The sequence below is a fragment of the Euleptes europaea genome, chromosome 18, assembly GCF_029931775.1.
Source record: "Euleptes europaea isolate rEulEur1 chromosome 18, rEulEur1.hap1, whole genome shotgun sequence".
Classification (NCBI taxonomy): domain Eukaryota; kingdom Metazoa; phylum Chordata; class Lepidosauria; order Squamata; family Sphaerodactylidae; genus Euleptes; species Euleptes europaea.
In genome coordinates this window covers 395,512-422,820 of record NC_079329.1, presented here as the reverse complement: position 1 = coordinate 422,820, position 27,309 = coordinate 395,512, and the positions used below count along the sequence as shown (strand labels likewise).

The following is a 27,309-nucleotide window of genomic DNA, read 5'->3' as shown; positions in this document are numbered from 1 at the left end:
GCCAGGAGACCTCCTGCTTATCTGTTATTCTGTGGACTTTTGCACAGAGATGTCACAAGTTGTACTGCCGGCTTGGCATGGCCCTGGGAGCCCAGAGCCTTTTTCTTCCCAGTTTGCTGAGTGTGTCTTCTGGAGACTGGGATACATTTTGTGCAGATGATGAAGCCCTGAAAGAGCCTCCTTCCGTAGCCTTTAAGATACCGCAAGGTACATTCCTGGTTAAAAAGCGGATGCACCATGCTACACCCTGGAAGCATGTGAAGGAATAATGGGAAAGACAGTTCCCCTGAGCCTGCACAGAGTGCCTTTTGCTCACTGCTGGGTAACCACCAACCTCTCCAAAGGTCTGGGCCTGGGAGGAGGCCAGGCCTTCCAGGCAAAGGGGATGACCTCTGGATGATCCTCTGGGTGTCTTCGGCAACAGATCCCCCCCCCCACAGTTACACACTCCAGCTTCCTTGTGGGGTGGAGTATGCGGAAAGAACACCCGGGGCTGGCTCTGATGCCAGGACACCCTTTGTTCCTGCCGGAGGCTCCGGTTTCAGGTGCTCTTTTGTTTCCCACCTTCCTTGGCTAATCCCAACCGGCTGAACGGGCCCTTGAGGTGTAGCAACCCCAGAGGGTGCCGCCACTTGAGCCCCCCACCCCCCGCCCGCCCCCTAAAGAGGCCAATCCCTGTGGGATGAGAGGTGTGTCTCAGGTGCCCCACGCGCAGGGCATAAAACCACCAAGCCCGCTGTGTGTGGGCATCACGTAACTGGGCCATGGGGGGCATGGCTGGCTTCAAAGGCTTCGTGGTTTGGGTGGTGGTGCTCTCCGGAGCTCTGGCAGAGAGGAGAGGGGCCTTGGAAGGCCTCCCAATGATCGAGGTGTCCAATGGTGGCCCCTGGGGCGCTTGGGCCTGGCAGGAAATGTGCCCAGAAGGGACCTATGCCACAGGCTTCAGCATCAAGGTAACCCCCCCCCCAGCCCCCTCATTTGGGGTTCCCCCTCCTGCTGCTGAATGGGACCCAGGGCGCTACCTTGGGGATGGTCTCCACACAACGCAGGCCCTCGAAGGGAAAGCGTGCAGCTGCAGGCAGCACCCGCGACCGAAAGCACCCACGGCACTGCGAAGGACAGGCACCTTTCACCCTGGGAGGGAGGGGGGCCATAGCCTGCTCACCCCTCGACCCCCTGCCCAGCCTCTCTTCTCCCTTCCCAGGTGGAAGCCTACCAGGGCCTGGCCAACGACGACACCGGCATGAACGGGATCCGGTTGCACTGCACGCAGGGGGGCCGCGGGGACCAGCACCAAGACCATGCCGTGGAGTCACAGAGCGGCATGTGAGAGCCTGGCTTGGGGGCGCTGAGGGGGGGGGGCGGTGTCGCTCAGGGAGAGGTTCTGGGGGGGGGGCTGGCTGCCACCTTCCCCCCCATTCCTGGCTGCTGGATGTTGGAAGGAGGGAGCCTCTGCTTTGGGGGGTGCCGCTACCTCACCCCCCATCCACTCTTGATGGATCCTCACCCCCCCACACGCACTCAATGGTTGCAAAGTTTTTCTTTGTTTTGCTTGCCAAGTCCTTTGACAGATATGCAAAAAAGTGCTTTAAAAAAAGCGCTGGTGTGGGGAGGGGGGGCATGTGAGAGACTCTGAGAGCCAGGCTGGAGGCTGGGCTGGCCTCCCCCCTCCCCACTGTGCCCCATCCCCCAGGCCTCTGTCCTCCGCTGGCCCCTCACCTCACCTCTCTTTCTTTCTTTCCAGGTGGGGGAAATGGTCAGATCCCATCTGGTGCCCCCCAGGCGGGTATCTGCAGAGATTCTCCTTGCGAGTAGAGAGGATCCGGGGCGGATTAAAGGACAACATGGGTGCCACCAACATCCGTTTTGCTTGCTCGGGCGGGGAGAACCTGGAGGGCCACGGCTTGTCCTGGGGGGAGTATGGTCCATGGAGCCCGCCCTGCCAGAAGGGTTTGTGTGGGATCCAGACCAAGCAGGAGCTGCCACGCGGGGCCCTGAGGGACGACACGGCTCTCAACGATGTCCGCTTTCTTTGTTGCAACCACTGAGACCCCCCCCCGGAGGGATGAAGCCCACCCCTACCCCCCTACCCTGACCCCATGGGAACTGTGAGCAATGCAGGCCAGCAGCCTGGCCCAGGGCCCCACGTCAGTCGCAGCCTGTCCAACCCCGCCACTCCAGCTTAACCCCTCCCGCCATGGGACTCCTGCCATCTGCGTGGCTCAGCCACAGCACTTGCATTCAGGGCTTGGTCCTAGAAGATGTCGAGCAATAATCATGACGAGAGTGCCCCTGAGCATGTCCAGAGTCTTTGCCCATCACCAAATCTTGCTAGGGATCATCTTGGAATGAGGTGTCTCAGAGCATGTGCAGAGAATCTTTTTATCCACTGCTCAGCCTTTTCCCGATGCAGCCACAGGCAGTCCTGTCTCTGCAACCTCACCCTGATGCCCCCCATTTGCACTCTCTGCTGCCTCCTTGACCCCTCAGAAGACTCCGCCCCCCACTTCTGTTCTCTTACCCCCCCTCCTTCAGAAGTATGGAAGCTTTCTTCCCATGTAGGCAAGTTTCCCCCCAGCCATTCCCTGGGGAACAGATTCAGATCCTCCCCCCTCCGCCAACTTCCTCTTGCCAGGACCTCCGTCCGCCCAAACCCCTCCCCACACTCATCTCCAGGACCGGACGTCACAAACACAGAGGTTTATTTCTGTCCCGGACGGATCACTCAATAAAGAAATGATCTTGCAAAGTGCGTAGCACAGTGGTCAAGCGAGAAGGGGAACGGGAAGAGGGTGAGAGGAGTGTTCGCCTTGCTGGTGCTGGTGGAGGTGGGGGTCTTAGGCGAGGCGGTCGTCTCCCCCACAGACTCACAGGCCTTCACCCTGCCAGAGAAAACCATGGGAGCCGTCAAGCGGGGGGGGGGGACTCTCACAAATTCGTGGCCCAGACTCCACCTTGGCAGGGGTTACGTGGCCCACACAGTGGTGGTATCGGACATATCGTCTGGGTCTGGCATGCTGGGGGGAACCTGAAACTCGGTCATCTTGTCTTCAGAGTGCCAGGAAGCTGTCCCCACCGGGGCTGGCACCTCTCCGAGAGAGAGAGGCTGAACCGTCCGCCCTCTGGGGACCCCCCTGCCCTCCCGCCACCCTCTCGTCTCACAGCAAATAAAGTGCAGCAAGCCACACAAGCTGCACCAGAGGTCTCAGCCTGGCATGAGAACCAGAGCTCTTGGGAGCCGCCCCGGGCATCCGCACCTTGCAGCAGCTCGGCGCTCAGTGCCCATAACCCCACTGACGGGCTGGCTCCGCTCTCACAGCCACAACCAATTGGCCATGGAGTCCAGACATTGAGCCCCTAGAGTTGGCCGTGGGGGGTGTAGTGGCTCCACTCCGTGGGTTACATACCCCGCAACAGAGAGGGCAAAGGTCACTGATCACCTGCCTCTTGCCAGGTGCCTGTGAGCTCAGCGTTGGGGATCACAGAATGTTCACAAATGTCACAGGGGGAAACTGTCAGCAATAGTATGTTGACAAACATTGCAGTGGCAGAGAAGGAAGTGAAAGGGCTGGGGGAAAGATTCCCGGGGGGGGGGTTAAGGGCAAGAGGCTGAGAGTCCCTCTGTCTCCCTGCCCTGGTGGACACCTGGTGGACACTGGGCACACTCCTAACCCGGAGGGGGGAATCCTCGCCCAGCAGACCTTCCCCTCCCCACTCCCTGAACACCCATAGTCTCCAGCTCCCAAAGATTCCCCCTTCCGTCATGCTCCCAGTGGCCCCTCTGCCAGCCCTCTTACCGCCCGGTCAGCTGCTTTGCGGCAGTCCCCGCACACCGTCCCCAGGAGGCCGTTCACCACTTGGATGCCGCATAGCACCACCTCCAGGGCCCCCAGCCCCAGCAGGATGGAGAAGAGAACCACGTTCCAGAGGACCACGTTGGGGGGGTTCACGCACTGGTCCCACAGAGTCCGGTTGCCCAGGTAGCTCTCACTGGGGACGGGGTGGGGGTGGGGGTGGAGGAGAGACACTGAAACCACGGAGCCCCGGGTATGTTCCCCTACCAAGTATGGCACTGGCCCCAGAGGGGCAGCGTCTGCCTAGGCACTGGGCACAGTGAGGGGGGGACGGGACTCTGTGCATGCCCTGTGCTCCGGCACGGGTCCATGAGTCAGCTGACGGACCCCCTTCCATAGGTGGCCCCCTCACCTGAGGTCCTTGAAAGGCGATGTCCACTTGCCATCCGCCGTCTCGCAATAGGGCCCGTTGGCCAGGCCGGTGGAGGACACCGACAGGCAGTACAGGCCCCCCAGGGCCCCAAAGGCAGAGCAGAAAACAGAATGCAGCATCTGCAGTGGGGCATGGAAAGGACATGGGGGCTGTTCACACCCACCAACCCACCCCCCACTTGCTCCATGGGATTGAACCTCAGTGCCCTCCGGACAGGGAGGGAGGGGGGTGGGTTCCAGCAGCCTGATGCCCAAACCTCTGTGCGCCCGTGTGTGTATGTGTGGACAGACATGGCCTGTCTCTCCCTATAGATCTGACCAGGGAAGGCAGCGGGGCTAGGAGGGGGTAGCCCCCCAAGGCTGTGGCTGCTCCCAGGCAGGCCCGCCCCCTTGTACCCCTCTCTTTAGAAACGCAAAGAGCCAGTTTAAATTCACTTGAGCAGGCAGTCCACCCCGCCCGGCTACTCCACTGCAACCGAAGGTGCTCCGAAATGCCGGCTGTGCCAGAAGGGGTCCTGCGATCCATCACACCAGCAGAATTCGGAAAAGGGAATTCTGACTAAGGGGGTCACACACACCCCATATTCTGCTTGTGGGACTGAGTACCATCTGGGGGCGCACATCGGCTTCCCTCCGAACTCTGCCACCGCCACCCCCCCAGTGGTGCCCCCTTTCTGCCCCGCGTCATCCATACCCGGCATCGGTTCCCACAGCACCCGAAGCCGCAGCAGCCCTTCCCACCGGCCCGCACCACCGAGCAGCCGGTGCAGAGGACCTGCGGGGGGGGGGGAGGGAGAGAAGAGGGTCAGACACGCTTCAGCCTGTTCACACGCGAGTCAGGAGGCGTAAGCACTGCGCGAGGTGAGCCTTGGAGTAGGGCACGGGGTGTGTGTGTGTCTCCCTTCCTAGGCAGTGGGGCTGGGTGCTGCTGGCCGGGGGCTCTGGACAGAGGGCTCTGTGGGCGGGGGCTCAGGCGCTGGTCAGGCACACCCGTGCTCAGCTATTCAGTGCCAGCGGGCCCTGCCTGCCCCCCCGACCTCTTTCCAGGGCTGCCAACCTAGAACTCCCCGAGAGGAAATGGCTGCTTTGGAGGGGGCCCCCTCTATGGCACTGTACTCCACTGAGGTCCCTCCCCTCCCCAAACCCCTCTTTCCCCAGGCTTCATCCCCCAAATGTCCAACACCCAAATTGCTAAACCGGAGTTGGCAGCCCTAAAGGGGGGTGGGGCAGAGGGCGCTGCACTCAAAGGACGGAGGTGCTGTTTCAGTTTCCCTCCCCAGGCCAGATAAAAACAGTCTGTTGTCTTTTGGGGGGGGCAGAGTTTGCTCAGAGTTCAAGAGGAGGGGGTGGAGAGCGCGGGCAGGGAGAAGAGGAAGGCAGGTGCCAACAGGGGGGGGGAACTGAGGTGATGGGAGATCTGGGGGGGGGGGAAAGCCTTGGAGCAGGGATCCTGCCAGATTTCGGGCTTTAATCCTCACCCTCAATTAATAGGAACACATTTCTCACCACCACCCCCAGGCCACTGCAGCTATCCCAAAGTCACAGACCAGGTTGTGAGACAGGACTGTACCCCCCCCTCCCCAGTTGCAGAGGGTGCCCCACAGAACAGAGGTCAGCAAGAAGTGAGTTGGGCCCCTCACCCCCCCACACACACATGCATACAGGCAGATGGCAACTTTGTTCAGCCTCTGTAACCAAAAGGACATAGACCGGGGGGGGGGGTCAAACATCCAGGGGCAGATCTGGCCCCTTGAGAGCGGTTATCCAGCCCCTGAGCCAGCCAAGGCAACCCCCCCACCCCAGTCCCGATCTGGGCTGGCATTGGCCCCGCCCGACCAAGTAACATTTATGTAATATCTGGCCCTCATAACAAATGTGTTTGACACCCTGACATAGAGGGATCCCCCCCCCGCAAAGAAAAACCCTTTCTGAGAATGAGCCGGATCCTGCCCCCCTTGCTAGCTGTGCCGGGAAAGGATGCTGGAGGGCGCAGCCCCTTCCCTGCCAGCCCCACCGCCTTCCGGCCGCTCCCAGAATTGCCCGCTGGGCAGCCACGGGGGCACTCACCATCAGGCCCCCGCCCAGGAGGCCCCCCATCAGCCAGACTTGCAAGGTGATTTTGCCGGCCGCCCAGCGCCTCTCCCCGTTGGGGAACATCAGGAGGAGGTTGGCGACCATGCAGGCCAGGCCCATGGTCAGCAGGGAGAGGCCCAGCAGGCGGGAGCATTTGCCCGTGCACATGGTGGCACCGGCAAGGCGGGCAGCAGTGGGACTCTGACGCCAGGGAGGCCTTGGCCAGGGAGTGCGTTTGCAGATAAGGCGTGCAAAGGGCTGGAAGAGCGGGAAGCCTCCCCCCCCACACGCCGCCTCCAGCCCCGCCTTCCCCTCTTCCTCCACTAGGCCAGACCGGGTGGCAAGGAGGACTGTCCTGGCGGGGGCCACGGAGACCCACACCCCTTTCCTGCAGTCTGTGTCACCGCCAGGCCCATGAGCCCACTCCCCCCCCATATCCGCAGGGCGTTCTGAGCTGGGAGCTGCCTGAATCCCAAAGGACTCAAAGGGGCAGGACCCAACAGAGATGTTGGGGTGCGGGGGGGCACTTTGAGAGTGGGAGGGGGGCACTTTGTACGGAGCCTCGCCTGGCTGAGCAGGCACCCTTTTAGGGGTGCGTTTTGTGCCATCGTCATGTCGCTTCCAACCCCTGGCACCCCTCTGAGGGGGGGGGGCTTCCCAGAGGCCCTCCACTGAGCGGCCTGGTGTGGGTCTTGGCCAGGGCTTGGCCAGCGGCCTGGAATCCATCCCTCTCATGTGGGGTCTCCCTCTTTTCCTGCTGCCTTCCTACGGTTGCCCGGTCTCTCTTCGCTATCAATGAGAGGTTTTGGGGGGGCGAAGCCTGAGGAGGGCGGGGTTTGGGGAGGGGAGGGGCTTCAATGCCATAGAGTCCAATTGCCAAAGCGGCCATTTTCTCCAGGGGAACTGATCTCTATCGGCTGGAGATCAATTGTAATTGCAGATCTCCAGTTAGTACCTGGAGGTTGGCAACCCTACGCCTTCCACTTCTAGCATCATGGTCTTTTCCACGGAGTCGTCTTCTCAAAACACAACCTTTTTTTGGGGGGGGGGTCCCTCTTCACACCTTTATAACATGCCTCCTGAAGACCCCGCCCCCAGCTGCTGATCTTACAGAATATTCAAATTGCTTGAAGGGTTGCCAGCCCCAGGGTGGGGCCTGGAGAGCTCACCCCCAGAGATCAACACACACACACACACACACGCACACACCCCACGAGGAAAGGGCAGCTTCGGAGAGAGGAGCCTGTGGTGCTTCCCCCGGAGTCTAGGGGAAGCAGAGTCCTAGAGTGACGGGAGATTCCGCAGAGCCGCTTTCTCCTCTCCAAACTCTGGCACCCCCCCGGCACCCCCCCACCCCAAATCTCCACAACGCCCTGAGTCAGAGCTGGCAACCAAAGCTGGGCACGGAAGGCAGAGAGCCGGAGCAACTTCTGCCAAGGAAGTGGGAGGCGTGTTTGCCTGGGGAAGGGGGGGGAATCCTCCACTGGGGGCTCACCGGCAGGAGGGCTGAGGGTGCGGTTGATGGGGAAAAGGCCGCTGGGTGGCTGTTTGCCACAAGGGTCCTTCAGGCTGAAGACAGCGTAGAGAGCAGCAGGTCGACAAGCAGCCCTTCACACTGTGCACCATTAACTTGTGGAACTGTCTGTCACAGGAGCTCATGGCAGTGGGCATCAGTCTCCCCTCTGTCTTGTCATCAGAACAACCCTGCAGGGTAGGTGTGGCTGAGAGTGGCTAATAGCCACGAAGAGCTTCCATGTTCAGAGGCAGCTGAACAGCAGGGGCTGGGGGAGGCTGCCTGGGGTCAGGGCTGCTGAAAACCATCTTGGTCCAAAGACAAGGAGATTCCTGGGCTCCAGACAGCACCCGTCCTTCCCGGGGGACCGAGGCACACAGAATCCTGCCCCTTGCTCCAGCGTTCCTTTCCTCCCCGATCCAAACTGCCGTGGGCTTACGCAGACCCCTCCCCTGACACCGTTGGCACAAGCAATAGCCCCTTTCCCCCAAACAGCAGGCAGCCCCACATCCTGGAAAGATCCGAGCCACCTTCAGGGGCCGCTCTGGCAGAGGGACCAGGGAGTCAGGCCACGGCCACAAAGACATGGTCCCGTGGCCGGATGCTGGAGCATTTGGAGGCTGTCTCCCCACCCCACCCCGCATCTGCATCCCCAGCCCTGTGGGCCTAATTCCCTTCTTTATGTTTAAGCAGGCGCTGGAGGTGGAGTGGGGTGGGGGTGGTGGGGAACCACCCTGCACAGCCCTGTTTGACTGCCTGAAACTCTGACCATCTCTGCCCCTTGAGCACTGCAACACATGAAAGGGCGCACATGTGCAGAGCATATGGAGCCCCACTTTGGAAAAAAAGAAATTGTTTCCCATCCTTCACTATGCATCCCCCCCAATCCCCCCTCCTTCAAGTGGGAAAGCCACTCCTGGAACGAGGAGGGCGCCCTTCCCCTGGGGACCCCTCCCACCAGAGTCAACGCAGGGGGGTGGGGAAGGTGTTCATTCCCAAGAACCTGCCTTTGGCACTCCGGGGTCATATCCGCAGGGCTGCGGACTGCAAAGGAACTGGCAGAGAATCCTCTCTGGGCAGGCCTACTGGGTACGGTTGCCAATCTCCAGGCGGTTAGCAAAAAAAGACACTTCTGTGTACAATTCAGTTGGCAACCTTGTTGCAAGTTGGCGATATATTTGCAAAGACTTTCTTGTTACTTTTAATGTTTAACGCATGTGACTGAACGTGTTTAACCATATGATTTTGACTTTCATGCATACTATTGTACACATAATGAATTCATAATTGTGTTTTTGTACATGCCTAAATTGAATAAGATTACTATAGCATTTAAAGCATCGCTGTTTGTTTTTTTCTGCTGTTCCTTGTTTGCTAGCTCACTATACAGCAGGCTAACTTATATTTATCTAACCTCCAGGTGGTGGCAGGAGATCTCCTGCTATAACAACTGATGTCCAGCCGATAGAGATCCGTTCACCTGTTGAAAATAGCCACTTTGGCAACTGGAGTCTATGGCATTGAAGTCCCTCCCCAACCCCCTCCCTCCTCAGGCTCCGCCCCAAAAACCTCCTGCCAGTGGCGAAAAGGGACCTGGCAACACTACTGCTGGGGCCCACAGTGGGGCGGGCAGCGGAGAGCAGTGCTCTTTCTTCTCTCAGCCTACCCCTTCCCCTGCCCTTCCAGCCTCCTCAGCCTGCCCCCCCCTTGGGGACTTGGTCTCTCCCACCCACCCCAGGGGCTTGGGGATCAGGAGGGAGCCTGCCCCCCTCCAGCAGCTCCAGCCCTGGGATAAAGAACCAGCAAGTGAGCCTTCAGCCATGGCCAGACCACCCCCCCTCCACACACCCACTTCCAGAGCTGGACCCCTGCAAGACTTTTTTGATGGGGCAGCCCCACCTCAACACATGTGGGGGGTGCTGGTGGGGGATCACCCTCCCCCATGTACACTGGTGGATGAACGGGGGGGGGGGCACAGAAAGGTGAGGGTTTTTCCTGCAGGAATGACCCTGGAGCCCTGCAGGGTGTGGGGCTTGTGCGTGTCATGCAGAAAGAGTCAGGAGGGGGGGGTTCTCAAAGCGGAGGCCTGGGGCTGAATCCAGCCAGTGGTTCTGCTGGCAACGGAGGGAGGGGATCTCTGCCTTTTTTGCACATGCACAAGAACTGGGGCTGGCCGGTGGGGAGGGGAGTGGGAGAGCGGACCGGATCCCACCCAGTTCCAAAAAGGAGTTTCCGTTTGCTTGGGCTTGAAGGGGTTCTAGCTTGGCGGTTTGCTGTTACCAGAGAGGTTGATGGGAAGGCACAATGTAGCCCCAAGCACTGTGCCTCTGAACATGGGCAGAGTGCCTTTCCCTTGACACGAGAGACAGTGGGGCTCAAGCCTGCCCGTGACCCAGCAGCTCCAAGCCCCTCCGCAGAGGTTCAGGGACAAGCGATGACCGAGGAAGGGAACAGTGCCCTTTGCACAGGCTCAGAAGCCCCCCACTTTTATTTTTTCATGTCTAAGTTTCCCTCCCTGCTTCATGATAGCTTTCCATTCTGGGGCTCAGTCCTGGCACTGAGAAGGGTTCCTCGAGCACAACCCTTCACTGAAGGCAGAGGCCACTGGTCGCTCAGCCGGGCACGGCTTCCCAGAGCAGCTGGCCCTGCCCTCCAAGGGCACTGCCAGGGGAATAGGCGCTTTGGGCAGGCTGCCAGATCAAGGGCACAGAAGAACACTGAATGAGGCACCGTCCTTTATTCCCTCTCCCTCCCCACGACCATCACTTGTGCCGGCGCCCTCCCGCACGGATCTGCCTCTTCTCCTTGCGCCGGCTGCGGGGTGGCTGTGGGTTCCCGTTGGCTGGCAGCGGCAGGGAGGGAGGGGCAGGGCCCTGGCGGTGGTTGTTGGCAGTCGCCTTGTATATCAGGTGGAAGATGAAGGCATTGGCGTACCTGGCGAGGAAAGGTCAGAGGGCAAAGGACGTGCATGAGTGTCTCTGAGTGTCTATATGGGTGACTGGGCGGGGAGAGAGGCTGGCCTACGCTTAGGCCCACCATCAGCTGTCGGGGGTCAACAGAGTGTGGGTCAGTGGTCATCCACGTCAGCCTGCCCAGGGTGGGCAGGTGTGGCCAGAGATGGTCGCAGAGGGACATAGATGTCGGCTCAGTCAACAAGAGCCCCGAAGGGTACCCACCAGGGCATGGCGTTGTCGATGCCGGCTTGGCGAAAGGGTGAGCGGAAGGGGTTCATGTGGGCGGGGCTGGCGCTGCCCCCTGTCGCCATGGAGACAGCAGCCTCGTCCACGGCACAGCTGTATTCACTGCATTCGGTGAAGTAGGCCGGGACCCGGAGGGACTGCGGGCGAAGACAGAGAAGGAGCAGAGGGTGAAGAGAAGCGAGCAGCCCGGGCGGCCATCGGGGTGGGGTGGGGGGGATGGATCTGCTGCCGCAGGGGTGCCCTCATGGAGCCCAGGCATCATGGTCCCCTCAGCCTAACCCTAGTGTGCCCAGGGGTCTGTGTGTGGAGGAGGGTCAGCCCCGATCACATCTCCATAGAGACCCACATGCGTCTCCACAGCTCCCTTCGGAAATCTCAGAATTCAGGCCTCCTGGCTGACCGAGAGTCCTCGTTACAAACGCCTGGGGAGTCATGCTGACCCAAAAAAATCTGACGCGGACTGTGCTGAGCAGTGAGCTGCCAGATTAAACATGGGAAACCCCGTGTTGACACACACTTGCTTGACCCAGCAGTACCACACAGGGAAATGTTGTGATTGATTTGGCGTGGTGCATCTTTGGATAAACATTCAAGGTAAAAGCATTTGCTTGAGAACCCCAGGTGTGTATGTGTGTGTGTCTGTGTGGGGGTAATTTGGGGGGTAGGCATGGGGGGGAGATCTGGGCAATGAGTGTGGGGTGTTCTTACCTGGAGTCGCGGCAGAGAACTCAGCCAGGTTTCCTTGAGGGCAAAGCCAGAGTTGAACCCTGGACAGGAGGAGGAGGGGCATCTCATCAGCACCACTGACCCCAGCCCCTCCTCCCCTGCTCTCATCTGCCCCACTCCCCGGCCAGGGGGCACAGGCCACCTCTGCTCCCTGGGGTTCCAGGGCCCAACCCCTGGGGGAGGGTCTCTCCCGCCTCTGCTCACCAATGACCAGGTCCGGCTTGGGGGCTTGCAGAAGGTGGTAGGGGCGGGCGCTAAACCCCAGCTGCAGCTCCCGGCGCCCCCCTTTGGACCTGGCAGCTAACCCAGACTGGACAGAGACTCCTTGCTCCTCCTGGAAACGGGGGTGTGTGGAGAGAAGTGCACTGAGTCAAGACTCTCGGTCCCCACCTACACTGAGGAGGCCCAATGCAAAGAGTGGGGTGGGAATTCAGGAGGCCACGCCCGGCTTAGGGAGCAAAACGGGGGTCAGGGGGGGCGGAGGCTTCCTCTGGGCAAGCAGTGCCTGTGTGTGCAGAGGCCAGGCAGGGGAGCCAAGGGTCAGAGAGCCCACCCCCCCAGTTAAGGGGGGCACCCAATTCCCCCCCCCCCATCAGAGAGCAGGAGGAGTGCAGCAGCCGAGAGAAAGTGGAGACGCCAAGAGGGGCCGGGCACAAGAGAAGCCTCCCCGGCGCTTGGGAGCAGATGTCAGCAGATACCCTTCTAGGGTTGCCAGGTCTCCCCTGGCCGGGGGGGGGGGGGTTGGGTTGCCAGATCCAGGTTGGGAAACACCTCTGGAGATTTGGGGGTGGAGCCTGGGGGAGGACAGGGGCCTCAGTGGGGCAGAGCGCCACAGCGCCCGCCCTCCAAAGCAGCCATTTCCTCCAGGGGAACAGACCTCTGTAGTCTGGAGAGGAGCCGGAATTCCGGGGGAACCCCAGCCGCCCCGCCCCTCCCTGGAGGCGGGCAGCCCCACGCCCTGCCCTTCCCTGCCCCACAGGGAGAGCGAGGCAGGTGCTGCTGGGAGACGGGACTCACGTCTCTCTGCAGGAGGAACTGCTGGCCGTCCAGCTCGGGGGGCAGCGTGTCCCCCACAAAGAGCAGCTCCAGAGAGACGTGGGGCAGCAAGACCGACAGCTCCTGCGGGGGGGGGGGGGTTGAAAGAGGACGTCAGACCCAGCAATAAAACTTCCAGTAGTTCAGCGACTGAATCGATACGAAGCCTCAGCAAGAGGGAGGCCAGACCCAGCCCGGCCCCTCCAAGGCGCTCGGGTCGGTGCCCGGTGGGGAGTGTGGCTGGGGAAGGGGTTGCCAGGGCCCTCGTCCCAGTGGCCCCCTGGCCAAGGGCACCCAGGGAGGGGCCTGTGAAGCAGACCTCAGCCGAGGGGCAGGTTTGCGGGGCAGCACCGAGTCCCCAGGGGACCGTTTGGGATGTCGTCCTTGAAAGCCAGGCCCTTCAGGACATCCCCCCCAATAGCCAGTCCGAGCCAAAAGGGCAACTCGGGGCTCTGGCCAAGCGTCCCAAACCGTCTTTACAGGCCCGGGAGGGGCCGGGGCTCAAGGGCACGCGGATGGGTCAGCCCCTCCGCAGCCCTTTCCCACAAGCCGCTTCCTGGGGGCCAGGAGAAGTGACCAGGGTTGGAGCCGGTGTCTGTGGTTTGCTGTCCGACTGGGCCAAGAAAGACCCCTTGCCCCCCCACCTCCCTCTTTGCCCCACATCCGAACACCTACCCAGAAGGCCATGAGCGCTCCGAATTCTTTGCCGGCCTCCACCACGTGGATGCGGAGGGACTGCTTGTTGAGGATGTTCAGCTCTGGAACTGCAAGGGTGGGGGGTGAGGAGAGGGGCTGAGACGGACGCGCCAGCGAAGGAGTCAGGGGAAAGGCCCCTATGCCAGTAAGGAACGTTCATGAATACTCAGGTCGCTGGGGTGGGGGGGGAGTGCTGGCAGTGGAATGCAGAGAGTTGATGCAGCTTCTGCAAGGGAGGTGGGAGCTGTGTTGGGTGGCGGGGGGGCGCGGATTCCCTCGGACAGGAGCCTTTCGGACAGGAGCACGCATGTGTTGCTGGTGGGAGGGCAGTGGTCTGGAGGGGCAGGAGGGGTGACAGCGAGGAAACTTGGTGGAGGGGGTGGGGCTAGCAGCAAGGAAGCCAGAATCCCCACCCCTTGGTCCAAAGTCAGCCTCCTGGGCACCACCCAAAACGAATCGCCAGTGTTGTTCACACAAGGAGGGGCCACCTTTGCCTCTGCTCTCAGCCTTCTAAGGGAGCTGCATCTCCTGCTGGGTTGCCAACTCCAGCTTGGTGAATTCCTGGAGATTTGGGAGGCAGGACCTGGGGTAGTGGGGCTGTGTGTAGGGGGGGGGGGTCCAACGGCCAGCCTCAGATTTCTCCATCTGTGCCCAAGATGCCCCATGAGACAGACCTGAACGGATGGGTGGTCTCAACGGTGAGAGGAACCCAGGCCCCTCCTGGACACTGACCACCCTAGCCCGGCCATTGTATTTGCCATGGGGCGGGTCCCTTGCTTGCTTCTATCTCCCAGAAAGCCAAGGGGGTCCCAGGATACCGGCATCATTTTGAATCTGCAGCCCTGCTCAGCATTGCCCAGGAGGTGAGCCCAATGCAAGCCAGGCGTTCAGATCTCGGTCTGAGATAACACCCCCCTTTTAAAAACAGGCATCCTGATGAGGAATTCTGTGGAACTCCCAAGCTGGCATGCTGTTCTGGGCCATGTTGGCTGGTCCTAATCAAACACACCATGTGGCTTTTGACCAGTGTGTCCACTGCTCCAAACCACCGCTCTTAACCACCACACCACGCTGGCTCCAAAGCATGACGCCGCTCTGGCTCTTCTATTTGGGCTGCCGGCCATCGACACACTTGGAGATAAATGTCTTTGGTGTGGGACCCCCCTCCCTTTGGCCAGATGCTCTTGGGGCTAAAAAGGGGGTCTTCTTGGCCAGGACCACCCACAGCCTGGTGAGCCCCCCCCCCACTTCTCTCAGTTCCACATCCTCCCAGGGGCTCTGGCTCTGTTAGTGGGGCACCACAGAGGCCCCGGCCCTTCTTGGGGCAGTCCTGAGGGCCAGGAACCCGAGAGGCCGGGTCCTCTGATACTCACAGTGTTGTGGGGCCAGTTGGGTGATGATGTAGTAGGTGGTCAGGGGGTAGCTCAGGATCACAGCCAGGGGGGCTCCAAGTGGCAGCCCCCGCCATTGGTAGTATTCTTTCCATGAGCCTGTCATTGGGGAGCAGAGGAACCCCCACGGGGTCAGTGGCTGTCCTGCCTCTCCCACCAAACAAACACGCACCTCCACCCCCCTCCATGTAAGCCTGCCTCACCAAAGAAGGTCCGTGGGGCAGGGGGCTCCGAAGGGGCTGGGGGCAGAGCTGTCCCTCCTTCTGGCCGCAGGGCCTCAAAGGGGTTACCTGCGAGGAAAAGCTGCTCAGGGAAGTGCAAGAACCAGGAATAAAGCCCACCCCCCGTCCCCCAACCCAGCTCTCGAAGGAGGCAGCAGCAGCGGGGCTGGGTGGTGAAGCAGCCCTTGGCTGGTGGAGGGGGACCCCTGCCTCTCTGTGGGAGGGAGAGGAGGATGGCCAGCCTGCCCTGCGGTTACTGGGCTGAGGGGGGTGGGGTCCTGGATTCTGTACCCCTTGGGGAGGGGAGGGACCTCAGCCGGGAATAATGCCTTCGAGGCCACCCTCCAAAGCAGCCGTCTTCTCCAGCGCTGTCCTCTGGAGAGCCACTGTAATTTTGGGAGCTCTCCAGGGCCTGCCTGGAGGTTGGCAACCCTACTAGTAAGACGGGATGGGTGAATTCTCCTAGGAAGAGGCCGGCCACGGCCGCCCGGCCTCCACCCTGCCCAGCCCGGTCTTGAGGGAGCCTCCCTGGCGCCTGGCGCCTCTCACCGCTGTGCAGGAAGGCCGCTGGCTCCCTGGCCCGGCCAAGCAGACCCATGCCGTAGTCGGGCGCCCTAACCAGCATGCTCTCGTTGGCCCAGTACCCCCGGGTCAGCCCCCGGGCAGACAGGAAGCCTTCCTTGTTGAAATTCTCACTCGTCACCTCTGCAAAGGCGAGAGGGAGAGGCGAGGTGAGTCCCCCACGTGTCCTACTCCCCCCCAGTCTCTGGATCACAACCCTCTGTCTCCCCCCCCCCCGACTCCCACCGTGGCATTCATGGTGTAGCTACCTTTCCTTGGCATAAACCCTTTTTGGTGCCGCCCCTCACCCTCTCACTGGGTACTCCCCCCAAAAAAGGCCATGGGCTCCTCCCATTTGGCCGGGAATGGCTCTCACCTGTGGTAAAAGTGAAGGGCAGGTTGGCAAGCTCCCGGGCGTGGCTCATATACCCGGCCATGCGCTGGCACCAGAACTGGTGCCCGATATCCTCCGGGCTGCGGTTCCAGTCCAGCTTGCGGCAGCGTTCAGAGCAGTAGAGGACCGCCCGGCAGTGCTGGCTGTGGAGGGGGGGCATGAGAGAGGCAATCGCAAGAGCAGGAACCCTCGAAAGCAGGGGGGGCGATTTGGCCTGCAAGATTCGGCTGCCCAAGTGCCCATCCTGCAAAGAAGAATATCTGGCACAAGAGTGAAGCATGCCAGGGACAGTGGGGGTACCCGTGCCAAAATGCACCAAATCAGGAGGGGGCCCTGTCTGGGGTGGAGACTGAGCCCCAGAGCTGGTACCCCAGAAGAAACAGTGCGCACCGCCTCCCCCAGGAGGGCAACAAAGTCTGCAAGTACATGAGAGAGTTTTCTGCAAAAGAGATCTCAGCGACATACCCACGCGAGAGGAGCCCGCCCTCGAGTGCCCAACAGTGCGCCTGCCCCCCCCCCCGTGTGCCTCCACTTGCGTGGATGCGGGAGGGTGGAGCGCACAGGACGAGGCTATGCTCAGAAAGAACGTGCTCACCATGCTGTGACTTGACCCTCAAAGCTGTGCCTCTTGCACACGTGGCAGGCGCGCACGCGCATGGTGTGGAAGGTGAACGTCGGCTTTGGCCCCCAGCCCCGCATCGGCCCCTTGCTCATCTTCACACCCAGCCGAGAGAGCGGGGGCTCCAGGCACCTGCAAGAGGGCGTGGCCGAGAAGCCTTAGGAGGAGGGCTGGCGGGGGGGGGAGGGGGAGGCTTCTAGGCAACCCTCAAACTGAAGCAAGAAACCGGGGGATCCATCCTGCCCAGAGGAGCAAGAAGTGGGCCTTGGCCCCCTCAGCCTGGCCCCCCACACTCTGCTGCCCGGCCACCTAGGCTGCAGACCAACAGGGCTACCCGGGGCCATCTCTGCCACCGGCCCTCACCTGTGCAAGGCGGGGTCTCCCACGGTGAGCGTCTTGGGCCTGCGGGGCTCCCCGGCTCCCAGCGGGCAGGTCATGCTGTGGCAGAGGAGGGCGATGGCGCGGGCTTCCAGGGGCTCCTGCCCGGAGGCCCCCGATGGCCCCCCCAGCGAGAAGTCGAAGCCCAGGATGGTGCCGTGCTCATCTGTCAGGAGCAGGAGGTGGTCGACGTGCCAGAGAGGTTGGGCTGCAGGGGAAGCGAGGGAGGGAGGGTTTGCTCCGAGACCCGAGCCTGGCCCATGGGGTGGGGTCGGTGGGTGGCCCATTTTGAGCGCCACAAAGGGTGTGTCCAGTGGCACCGTGCTCGCCTCTGAGGACGGTGGGCAGAGCACAGCATACTCTCCCAGCCGCCTCTGGATCACGCACCTGTCTCCGATGCCTCCTCCTCCTCCTCTTCCTCCTCCCCTGCGCTCACAAAGGTGATGAAGCGGTCCAGATCCCTCAGTGCCAGGGCCTCCTCGCTGTAGAAGCGGGCTCCTACTTGCTGCCCAGGATCTGCCACGGTGAAGGCCAAGGCCCGGTTGGCCAGCACGTGCAGGACCCACAGGGCCGGGTCCGGAGGCAGGCGGCGGAGGGAGGCTTCCTGTCGCTTCCGCCTCTCGCTGCCCCCACGGCAGGCCGAGTCCAGGAGGAAGCGGCGGTACCAGCCGAAAAGCAGCTCGGCAAAGTCCAGGATCTCTGCCCGGTAGCCAGTGACAAACTCCATATCTGGGGAGGGACCGTGGCCAGGCCATGAGAGGCAGCCCACGCCCCTCACCCCGTCGCTGGGGCTCAGCCCCAGAGCGTGACGCCCTGGTGCGTGTGGACGAAGAAGACCTCAGAGCATGTGCAGAGGACATTTCCCTCAGCCCTAAGCAGCTCCCGTACACCTTTGATGGAGAGGGCTTCCTGGGTGGATGGAGGGGGCGAGGGCACCTCCTCAAAAGGTGCCCTGCTTGCCATCAACCATGACTACCCCATCGGAGCCCCCAAATCTCCAGGGGTGCCCTCTCTGTGCCTCGGCTCTCGCCTCTCCACCACCAAAATACACCCCCAGGGCAACTGACCCAAGAGATCATGGTGGACCCTGACAAATGACACCAAAGTGACCACGAGGGAGGTTTGGAGGGAGAAGCAAAGGTGGGCCCCAACCTGGTTGCATGAAGTGGGGACTCCTCAGCAGCAGCCGTCAGGGGTGGGGGTGGGGGTGAACCACAAGAGGAAACATTTCTTGAGAAGATACAGGCTGCTCTGACCCAAGGGGCCCTTTCCCTCCAAGTACAGAAGTGAGGAAAGGGTCCCCAGTTACTCCATGGCCACTGACCAAGCAGCCCCCCCACCCCCCCGGTGACTGCTGGTTTCAAAGAAGAGGCTGCCAGTCAGGCCCCTCTCAGGCTGCAGATGGTGGGGGTCCCACCCCAGCCCACACAGCTGCCGGCCACGCCGCTTCCCCAGACCACCAAAGGATCTTTGGGAGGGACTCCCAGAAGAACCACCAACCCCCTCCTGCCCCACAGAGTGGTGCTGAGACCTTCCCCATCTCCACCCAGCTCAGTGGTCCCCAACTACCTGAAGCGAAGCCCGCTTTTGAAGGTCAATAGCTGGGGTATCCCGGGTTGCACTGTGACATCACAGGGTTCCGGAACTCGGGACAGGCAGGCAGCCTCCCCTGCTTCCTGGGCTCCCCCACCCCCACCCCCGGCAAGGCCCTCCCTGGCCCAGGGGCTCTAGTCAGCCTGGCAAGGCAGAGGTATGGCTGTTCCTCTGGGGCAGGGAGGAGCAAATAATCTAGTACCCCATTGCTAGGGCAGTTTAATAAATGATCGTTTTTTTTAAAGCTCTCACATTCCCACCACAACACAGAGGCACCAGTTTTTTAAAGGCAAGCCCTGGGACCCGCCGCTGGAGACCTTCTAGAAGAGCCCAGGGCTTTGCTCTGGGAAGGGTTCTTCTTCTTCTTTTTTTTGTGTGCAAAAGTCCATCCCCTTATTGGGAGGGAGTGGGGGGCTCTCCTTCGGCTTACCTTCCTTCGGACTCCCAGGATCCAGCTTCCGGGCCGAGTTGAGGCTTCCCATTCCTCCCCACCTGCCTCTCACTCCTCTCCCCCCTTTCCGCTGTGCACTGAATCGCCCTCCCAGGCAGGTTATTATGTCTCCGTGCCTTGCTTTCTGGGCATCTTCCCCATCGAGAGAGCCGTGCTTACTCAAGAATATATTTATTGATCTCTGACGAAAGCCCCACCGTGCCCAGAGGAGAGCCTTCCGCAGCTTCCCGTGAGGGTAGCCCCCTGCTCCTACCCATTTGCCCCACGGCTAGCAGTCCATCACAGCAGCAGCCAAGCCACAGCCAGCCCGGTCCCTGCCAGAGACCAGGGGAGCCCTGGAGCGACCATCCAGCTGGTGCTGCCACCCTTGGGCCACGGCTCGAAGAACTCTGGAGATCCGTGCATGGAGGCTTGGCTCAGGGGGGTCTGAGGCACCGAGAAGGGCCGGCCGGCCTGGGCCGAAGTGGCTTCCAGCCAGGCCCGGAAGTTGGACACCCGAGCGTAGACCCCGGGGCTCCGGGCCTGCCCACAGCCTCGGCCCCAGCTCACCACCCCCACTTCGTACCAGACTGGAGGGGTGCCGGAGCCAGGGGGGTGGCACATGAGCGGTCCACCGCTGTCTCCCTGAAGCAAGAAGAGAACAAGGAGAGGGATGGTCAAGGTGAAGTCCAAAAAATATCTCCTGGGAGGAAGGAGCCCCTTAACCAGGGCTGGACCCCCCTTCAAGGACAACCTCCAGGTTACTGAGTTTGGAACCCACACGGAGGCTGTTTCCATGTGGTGGCTCTTGCTGCTGCAAACGGCAACGGAGCTCAACAGCAGAGGGGAGGCAGCCAGGCGAGGCCCTTGCCTGCTCGGGGGGTGAAGGGGCAGGAGGGAAGGACCCTCCGTCCAAGACAAAACCCTGCCAGGCCCTGCCACTTCCCGCAACATGGCAGCGGTGGGATATGCCAATTTTTGACACCAGTAAACGGCAGCACGTACTTCCCTGGAGTGGGAAAAGAAAACGTGCAGAAGATGGCTTGAGCTCCTGCAGGCCGGGGGAAAGAAGCTGGCAAGGCTGCTTTTTTCAGTAACCTCCAGGCCAGCTGGACAGTGAGGGTTGGCGTGAGGCAGGGTATGTACCTCAGATCAAGGAAGGAAAAGTCTGAGAACGTAGCTCAGGGGGCAGCATTGGGCTGTTAGAAAAACGTTGGTCCTTCTGGTGCAGTCAGATGGCGTAAGCCAGGCCCCAAAGGCGGTGCCTATGAGGGAAGCAATGCTGCCTCTCCAGATGCACACAACAAAACCATGCCCAGCCCCACCCCTTCCCGCAATAGGAGTTATGAGGGGAAATGTGCAGCCTGTACCTTTCACCCTCTAACTCCACAGCAAAAAGGGAAAGATGGAAACAAAGTAAGGGAAAACACAGAAGCCGGATGAAGAGAGGACAATATCAGGATGCTCCTGAAAAGAGGGTTGCTGTAAGGAAACCCAGACCAAGCAAAACATGTACACAGAAGCAGGTATGACCAATGTCACGACCCAGAAATCTGGTTGATCTCTACGGTGCTGCTGGACTTGAATCAAGCTCTTCTACTGCAGACCAACATGGCTACCCTCTGAAACTTGAGCAAGACTGCCTCAAAGATGCTCTCTCAGACAGCTTTCCTTCCCCCCACTCTCTGCTCTCTCCTCCTCTGTCTCCCTCACCCCAGGCCCACGTTGCCCTTTGGGAGCCCTCGCCCCGGAGTCTCACCATGGCGGCACCTGCACCTAGGACCCCTTGCCCTCCCTCTAGAGGGGGTCTGCATTGGCCTTTGTGCTCTCTGTACAGCTCCTAGCGCCAGATGAGCCCACGGAGGGGATGAGGCAAGTAGCCACAGGGAGAGCGCCCTCCTACCTGGCAGGCGTCCTTGCCCCCGGCCTCAAATCCAGCACAGATCATGTTCCTGGTCAGGGAAGGCAGCCACCTCCTGCACAGCAGCCAGTTGACCATCCCCACCTGCACCTTCAGCAGCGCGTAGGAGGCCTTGTTGCTCCCTGGGTTGCTCATATATGAGAGAGGGGGGGGGGAGAAAGAGAGCCTGCCTCAGCTGACTGACCTGGGTACAACAGAGCCGGTGCCCCATGCACCCAGGTGCCGGATCTTGGCCCCCTGGTGATGAAAACAGCAGACCCCTTTGATCCTACAGATGAGTAGGACTCCCCACTCCCCCACATCCAATGGCTGGGAAGCCCAACGCTAAGCCCGGCCTTCACAACCACCCGATGTTGCTGATCAGCAGCCCTCCGATGTTACTGACAGGGAACTGAGGCGGGGTGGGGAGGAGGCCCCAAGGCAGCGGGCCCACAGGAGGACTCAGACCTAGTCTCCCAGATCCAAATCTGTTTGCTGGGCACGAAATCTCCCTGTCTGGGCACATCCTGTTTGTTGTTCCTTCTGGAGGGGGTTGCCAACTTCAGCTGGGGAAGTTAATGGAGATTGAGGGGCAATGCCTGGCGAAGGCAGAGTTTGGGGAGGGGAGGAGCACAGCGAAGACATGATGCCGCAGAATTGGCAATCTGAGGCTGCCGTTTCCTCCAGGGGAAGAAGTGATCTCCGCAGTCTGAAGACTACTTGTGATTCCAGAACTGCAGGCCCCGCCCGCAGGCTGGCAACCCCGCCTCCAGGACCACTGGTTGGCCACCACATGGAACAGGATGCTGGACTAGATGGACCCTCACTGGTCCAGTCCAGCAGGCTGCACTTATGTTCTGAGGTCGACCAGAGCAGGGATTGGCAAGCACAGCTGGCGAATCATAGAATCATAGAGTTGGAAGGGACCACCAGGGCCATCAAGTCCAACCCCCTGCACAATGCAGGAAATTCACAACTACCTCCCCCCTCCACACCCCTAGTGACCAGAAGATGGAAGGGGGTTCCAGACCACCCACCGAGCCAGGAAGCCAAGGGGAGGGCCTGATTCCTTGCACGGCCTGGGGCAGCCCAGCAGCTTCTGAGTCCCCCCCCCCCCCGGGTTCAGAGCTTCCTGAAGTTCCAGAGGGCGCGGGGGCAGGGCGCACCCACCGGCTTTGGTGAGCCCCCAGCCAGCGACAATACAGTTCTCCCACATGTCGTCGTCGGGGACGATGGTGTTGTCGGGCAGGCAGACGGCGCTGTGGTAGATGCTGTACGGGATGGGCTCTTGGAGCAGCAGGAGGGCCAGGTCGTTGTCGAACGTCTTCGGGTGGTACAGCGGGTGGGTGAAGATCCTTCGCACCCAGCGCGTGACGTTGTGCTGGCCCAGGAAGTTGCTGCCAGCCGCCACCTTGATGCCGCTGGTTCTAAGCAAAGGAGAAGTTTCAAAAGTCCCCGACATTCAAAACTGGGCTTTGAGAAACAATAGAGCACAGAATCCATGGGGCAGGACCTCAGGGTCCCCTGGCTAGAAACGCAGCCTCCGTGTTGAGGGGCGGGCAGTCCAGAGGAACTGTGAAATGCCTCTGGTGCGCAGAAGATCTGTGGGCAGCTGTGCATGGCCTGCATTGAAGAAAACCAGCCAAAGAGACCAGCCAAAGTGACACAGTGTGCTGTGCAAGCTTTTAGGTCCTGCAGAACTCTTCATCAGCAAGGGGAGAGGGAAGCTGTGCCAGGTATTTGCCAGTAATCTTATTACTAGCAAGACTCACAGGCAGAGCAGGGCTCATAATAAAGCCTATTCTATTAGATAACAAACCCAGTAAGAAAAAATAGTAGATGCAACGAAACAGCACGGACCACTTCTGAAGAGATGCCTCCCACCCAGAATTTCACAATAGAATGTCATTAACTGGGTCTGCGCTCTTTACATGCCCCAAGACGCCTTTCTACTGGCTTCTGCAAGCTAATGGCTCAGGTGTGACTTGTACCGCCACAGACCAATTTGGTGGTTGAGAAATGCAAATGACCCAAGCTGGGGTGGACGAAGAGATCCTGGCTCACAGCACAGTGAGAGATTTCCACCTTCGATCCCGACGGAAGTCGGTTTCAGGCAGCCGGCTCAAGGCTGACTCAGCCTTCCACCCTTCCGAGGTGGGTAAAATGAGTACCCAGCTTGCTGGGGGTAAAGTGTCGACGACTGGGGAAGGCACTAGCAAACCACCCCGTAAACATAGTCTCCCTAGTAAACGTTGGGATGTGACATCACCCCATGGGTCAGAATGACCCGGTGCTTGCACAGGGGACTACCTTTACCCACTAGTCAAGTGGAAAGGCCGAGCCCCCCCGCCCAATCCTTCTGAGCTTCTGTCAGGCCTCACCCGTTCTTTGCCTGGGACTACCTTGGAGGGAGAGAGTGCGCTGGCCTTGGCGTGGGGGCCTGGCTTCCAGTCAAGGGGTTCCAGCCAATGGGTGGGGCTAGAGCGGTTTCAGGGGGCCCACCCGGAGTGTGGTGCTGAGGCTGCCGGCCAGCCTGGCTTGTCACCCCCACACCTTACTTACCTTGTAGCATCCTGGAAGCAGTGAGCCGCTGAGAGCACCCACCAGGGGTGGACAATGGATCCCCCGCAGAAGTGGTACGACGTAGTCTGGATGCTGACCACCCAGGGCCACTCTCCCGGGAATGCCTTGGTGCCCCCCACAATGCGGCCCCCGGCCATGGGTAACGCATGGGGCCCATCAAACTCTGGCCGAAAGCCGCAGGCTGAAGAGGAGGAGAAACAGAGCCACGGTGAGTAAGCCCTTGACACCCCCCCCAGAACCCACCGTCTGCCTCTTATTCCTCCCGCAACACCCAGCGCCATCCCAGTTCCACTAATCAGGACACATCGCAAGGAAGAGGATATCACAGCTCCCCTGTGAAGTCATGGGGGGGGATGTAAAGCGCTCATGGTGACCCCCTCAAGGGGTTTTTAAGGCAAGAGGCATTAAGGGGAGGTTTTTGCCCTTGCCTGCCTCTGCTTGGAGGCCCTGGCCTTCCTGGGTGGCCTCCCATCCAAATACTAACCAGGGCTGTCCCTGCTTAGCTTCCGAGATCTGTCAGGCCTGCCTGGGCCATCCAGGTGGGGGTGAGGTCACAGGGCAATGTGGAATCACCAGAGGGAGGGGAAGAATGCGGTGGGGTGGGCGTGGAGGGGGGGTTTGTCTCAGACCATGGGAAGGGCACTTCTTCCATCCCTGCCTATACAGGTGTCGCCTCCTGGCAGTGCCCCCTCAGCCCCGATACCTTGGGCCCACGCCCCTGTCCCTGGTACCGAGACTAGGAGGCCAAAGAGCACGGGAAGGGCCATTGGCCGGGCCCAGAAGGCAGCGGCAGGCAGCGGTGAGTGGGAGGGGCCTTTGGCATACGCCCTCTGAGGTCACAGAACTCTGGCAGGTGATGTCACAGGTGCAGAACCACTGCCCCTCCCCCGGGCCTTTTGCCCCAGCTCCTCCAAGTCCCTCTGGGAAGGAAGAGGAGATGGGTCCGTCTTTTCCGTCACACAGGACGGGGCCCTCTCCTGTTGCTCTTATGGCCCCATCGTCAATGTTTACTTGCAAGTAAGTCCTCTTCAGCAGACGGCTGGCTTCTTCCCGCCTCTGCCCCTTTACACTCTGCTTCTTCCCTCTTTGCTATTTCTGCCTCTTGGCTTCACTTGCTTTTTCCGGCTCTCTTGCCTTACCCACAGCATTGAATCAGACCTGCAGGTGGGGACTTTGCTTTTCTCTTAGTTGCCCAAAATGAATATGGCTCGATAATGTTTTATTTTTCATGACCATAATTTTGAAGCCATGCAGCTACATGGCTGCATGGAACCTTGATCAGCAGCTGCCACGGATGCAAACAGAAATATAGGGATACGCTACTGCCATCCCCAGTGAAACAAGAACTGGTTACTGATTGAGGCAGGAATGCTGTGTGGCCCACTCGCCGTGAGCAGGAGACAGCCAGCGGAGAAACAGGAATAAGGAATGGAGAGGGAGGGAGGGAGGCCATTCTGGAGACTTGCAGAAGCAACCCAGGGAAGAGATTCGAAAACAAACGGTCACATCTTCTTCTTTCCTCACTCTCTTTTGGAGCAGATTTAACTGCCAGGTTCTTTCCAGGTAGGAGGAAATAGGAGTCTGTAAATTTAAAAGTAGAAAAAACCCTAGCTCAGTGGCCAAGGGTCTGCTTTGTGTGCAGAAGGTCCCCCGTTCGATCCCCATGATGGGGATATGGGGTGCATGACAGAGGCTCCTCCCGAGACCCCGGCTGGGAGCCGCTGTTGGTCAGAGGAAGCAAGACTGCCCTTGAAAGGCCATGGGGGGGGGGGGAGTCTGACTCCAACCGGCTCTCCAGGAGATCCAGCACATGGGCTGTTGGGCTCCAATTATGGTGGGTAGTGGCCTCATCCCCCCCACCCCCAAGAGCCACTAGTATCCTGGATCATTATGGAATAAATTTTAGCTATTTGTATTCTGCTTTGGTCAGAGTGTTACCACAGTTGTGCCCTCTCACATGTATCCTTAGACATGTGTGGGCTGTCTAACCTGGGTTCAGGACACTCTCCTAGAACCACGACCAATTTGTGGGAACTTAAGCTCCGTGTCAGGATGAAACCTCTTCCTGCTTCCGCCTCCTGCCTCTCCTGGAAGACTGAAACCCTTGCAGGTGAGAGGGAGCAGAACCTTTACTTGGTTTAGGAAGCTTTACCTGGATTGTGGGGCAAGCAAGCTCCAAGCGCCTCCGACAGGCTGCCAGTAATGGCAAAACAACCAGATCTTTTCCAAAGCGAGGTTGAGAATTTATTGTGGGATACACAGGATCAGAAAAGGCACTTGAGCACAAGAAGAGTGAAACTGTGGCATTCAGAAGGGCCTTTGCGCATGAGGAGTTAGGGGAGAGAAACAGAAAGGGAGTGAGCGCCAGGCCTCTGGGTGAGAGAGGGTTCTGTGCTGGGAACGGCCACAGGGAGGGGGCGGGAGAGCCGGGGATTGTAAAGAAGGGGAGAGTTTTTCAGAGAAAAGGAGGGATGAGTCCAAATCTGGCCAAAGAGGAGGAATTTACCTCTCCTCAATCTGCTGAAGCAAGGTCGAGTGCATTGTCTGCTTTGAAGATCCAGAAATGGAGGGCAGGGGAATTAGGCAGAGCCAGCGTGGTGTAGTGGTTAAGAGCGGTGGTTTGGAGCGGTGGACTTTAATCTGAAGAACTGGGTTTGATTCCCCTCTCTTCCACATGAACAGCAGAGGCTAATCTGGTGAACCGGGTGGTTTCCCCACTCCTCCACATGAAGCCAGCTGGGTGACCTTGAGCTAGTCACAGTTCTCTCAGAGCTCTCTCAGCCCCACCTGTCTCACAAGGGGTCTTGTGGGGAGAGAAAGGGAAGGAGATTGTAAGCCGGTTTGATTCTTCCTTAAGTGGTAGAGGAAGTCGGCATATAAAAACCAACTCTTCTTCTTCTTCTTTTCCTCCTCCTTCTTCTTCAGAGGTCCTGGGAAATATAAAAGGCAATGGCCTCCATATAATAGTTAAAATAATTTCCAGTTAAAATCAGAATAACAAATAGACCAGCAGCTTTTAAATCTGTAATAGAATGTCCAAGGGGATTAAAATGTGTCCCCCCCCCCCCCGCCGTGAGTTTCTGGACATGGTAGTGGTTTTGTACATTTGCCCTAAGTATGGCTTTATCGAGGAGGGTGGGACGTAAGAGTCATAAATAAATAGCTGCTTTCATGCAGAGGGGGCCACGTTTGTCTGAGGGGGGGGGGGCAGCAGAAGGGCGTGGAGCTGGCGCATGGCGGCTTCTGTCAGGCAGGAAGATGTGTGAGCGGATGAGCCACAGATGATGTTACTCGGTCCTCCTGCCACAGGATTGCCCAGGGGTCAACATACGGGGGCAAGGCTGGCATCCGGCTCTGCCGCAGGGCTGGCCTCCTGGCCTTGAGTCCTGTTGGGTGGCCCGCGGTTGTGGGGGGAGGGCTGCCTGAAGGAAAGGCAAGGATCGGCCTGCCGCCCCGAGGCCTGTGAAAGAGGAGCCCCCGCTGGCGCGTTGAGTGGTTCAAGTGGCGAGCTGCCGGTGCCCATGGGGGTGTTCTCTTGTGGCCTCCTGGGGGGGTGTCTTGTGGCGGGCCGGCTCCGCCCGGCCTTCTGCAGGGGCTCCTTCCCTTTGCTGTGACCCCCAGCACGCTTTGGGAGCAGCCTCTGGGGAGAGCGGGAGCGGAGCGCTTGCCGATGGCTTTCTCCGTGTGGTCTGGGGGGCCCTTCCCCGGCACAGCAAGGAGTCGAACCGGGGCTCCCCCGTCCCAGGCCAGCCCTCCAACTACTGCACCCC

General features: G+C 60.1%; 4 protein-coding genes across 4 annotated transcripts; 1 reads left to right on the top strand and 3 right to left on the bottom strand.

Moving 5' to 3' along the window:
* The first annotated feature begins 764 nt into the window (after positions 1-764).
* On the top strand, positions 765-2,048 carry VMO1 (vitelline membrane outer layer 1 homolog). Its single transcript, XM_056863577.1, has 3 exons — positions 765-953; positions 1,205-1,326; positions 1,745-2,048. Exons 1-3 carry the CDS (start codon positions 765-767, stop codon positions 2,046-2,048), a joined length of 615 nt encoding a protein of 204 aa, XP_056719555.1.
* Positions 2,049-2,836: 788 nt separating this feature from the next.
* On the bottom strand, positions 2,837-6,467 carry TM4SF5 (transmembrane 4 L six family member 5). The gene is made up of 5 exons (XM_056863950.1): positions 6,294-6,467; positions 4,921-5,001; positions 4,207-4,346; positions 3,798-3,990; positions 2,837-2,882 (listed from the first exon to the last, which is right to left on the bottom strand). The coding sequence occupies exons 1-5, from the start codon at positions 6,465-6,467 to the stop codon at positions 2,868-2,870; spliced, it is 603 nt and encodes a 200-aa protein (XP_056719928.1). The 3' UTR covers positions 2,837-2,867.
* A 4,107-nt stretch (positions 6,468-10,574) lies between these two features.
* ZMYND15 (zinc finger MYND-type containing 15) lies at positions 10,575-17,760 on the bottom strand. The gene is made up of 13 exons (XM_056863576.1): positions 17,421-17,760; positions 17,019-17,241; positions 16,632-16,787; positions 16,019-16,179; positions 15,518-15,786; positions 15,064-15,295; positions 14,843-14,959; positions 13,449-13,537; positions 12,756-12,857; positions 11,943-12,072; positions 11,721-11,779; positions 10,989-11,149; positions 10,575-10,746 (listed from the first exon to the last, which is right to left on the bottom strand). The coding sequence occupies exons 1-13, from the start codon at positions 17,758-17,760 to the stop codon at positions 10,575-10,577; spliced, it is 2,211 nt and encodes a 736-aa protein (XP_056719554.1).
* A 1,596-nt stretch (positions 17,761-19,356) lies between these two features.
* On the bottom strand, positions 19,357-23,676 carry LOC130489784 (serine protease 55-like). Its single transcript, XM_056863575.1, has 4 exons — positions 23,519-23,676; positions 22,127-22,383; positions 20,960-21,099; positions 19,357-19,701 (listed from the first exon to the last, which is right to left on the bottom strand). Exons 1-4 carry the CDS (start codon positions 23,674-23,676, stop codon positions 19,357-19,359), a joined length of 900 nt encoding a protein of 299 aa, XP_056719553.1.
* Positions 23,677-27,309: the final 3,633 nt, after the last annotated feature.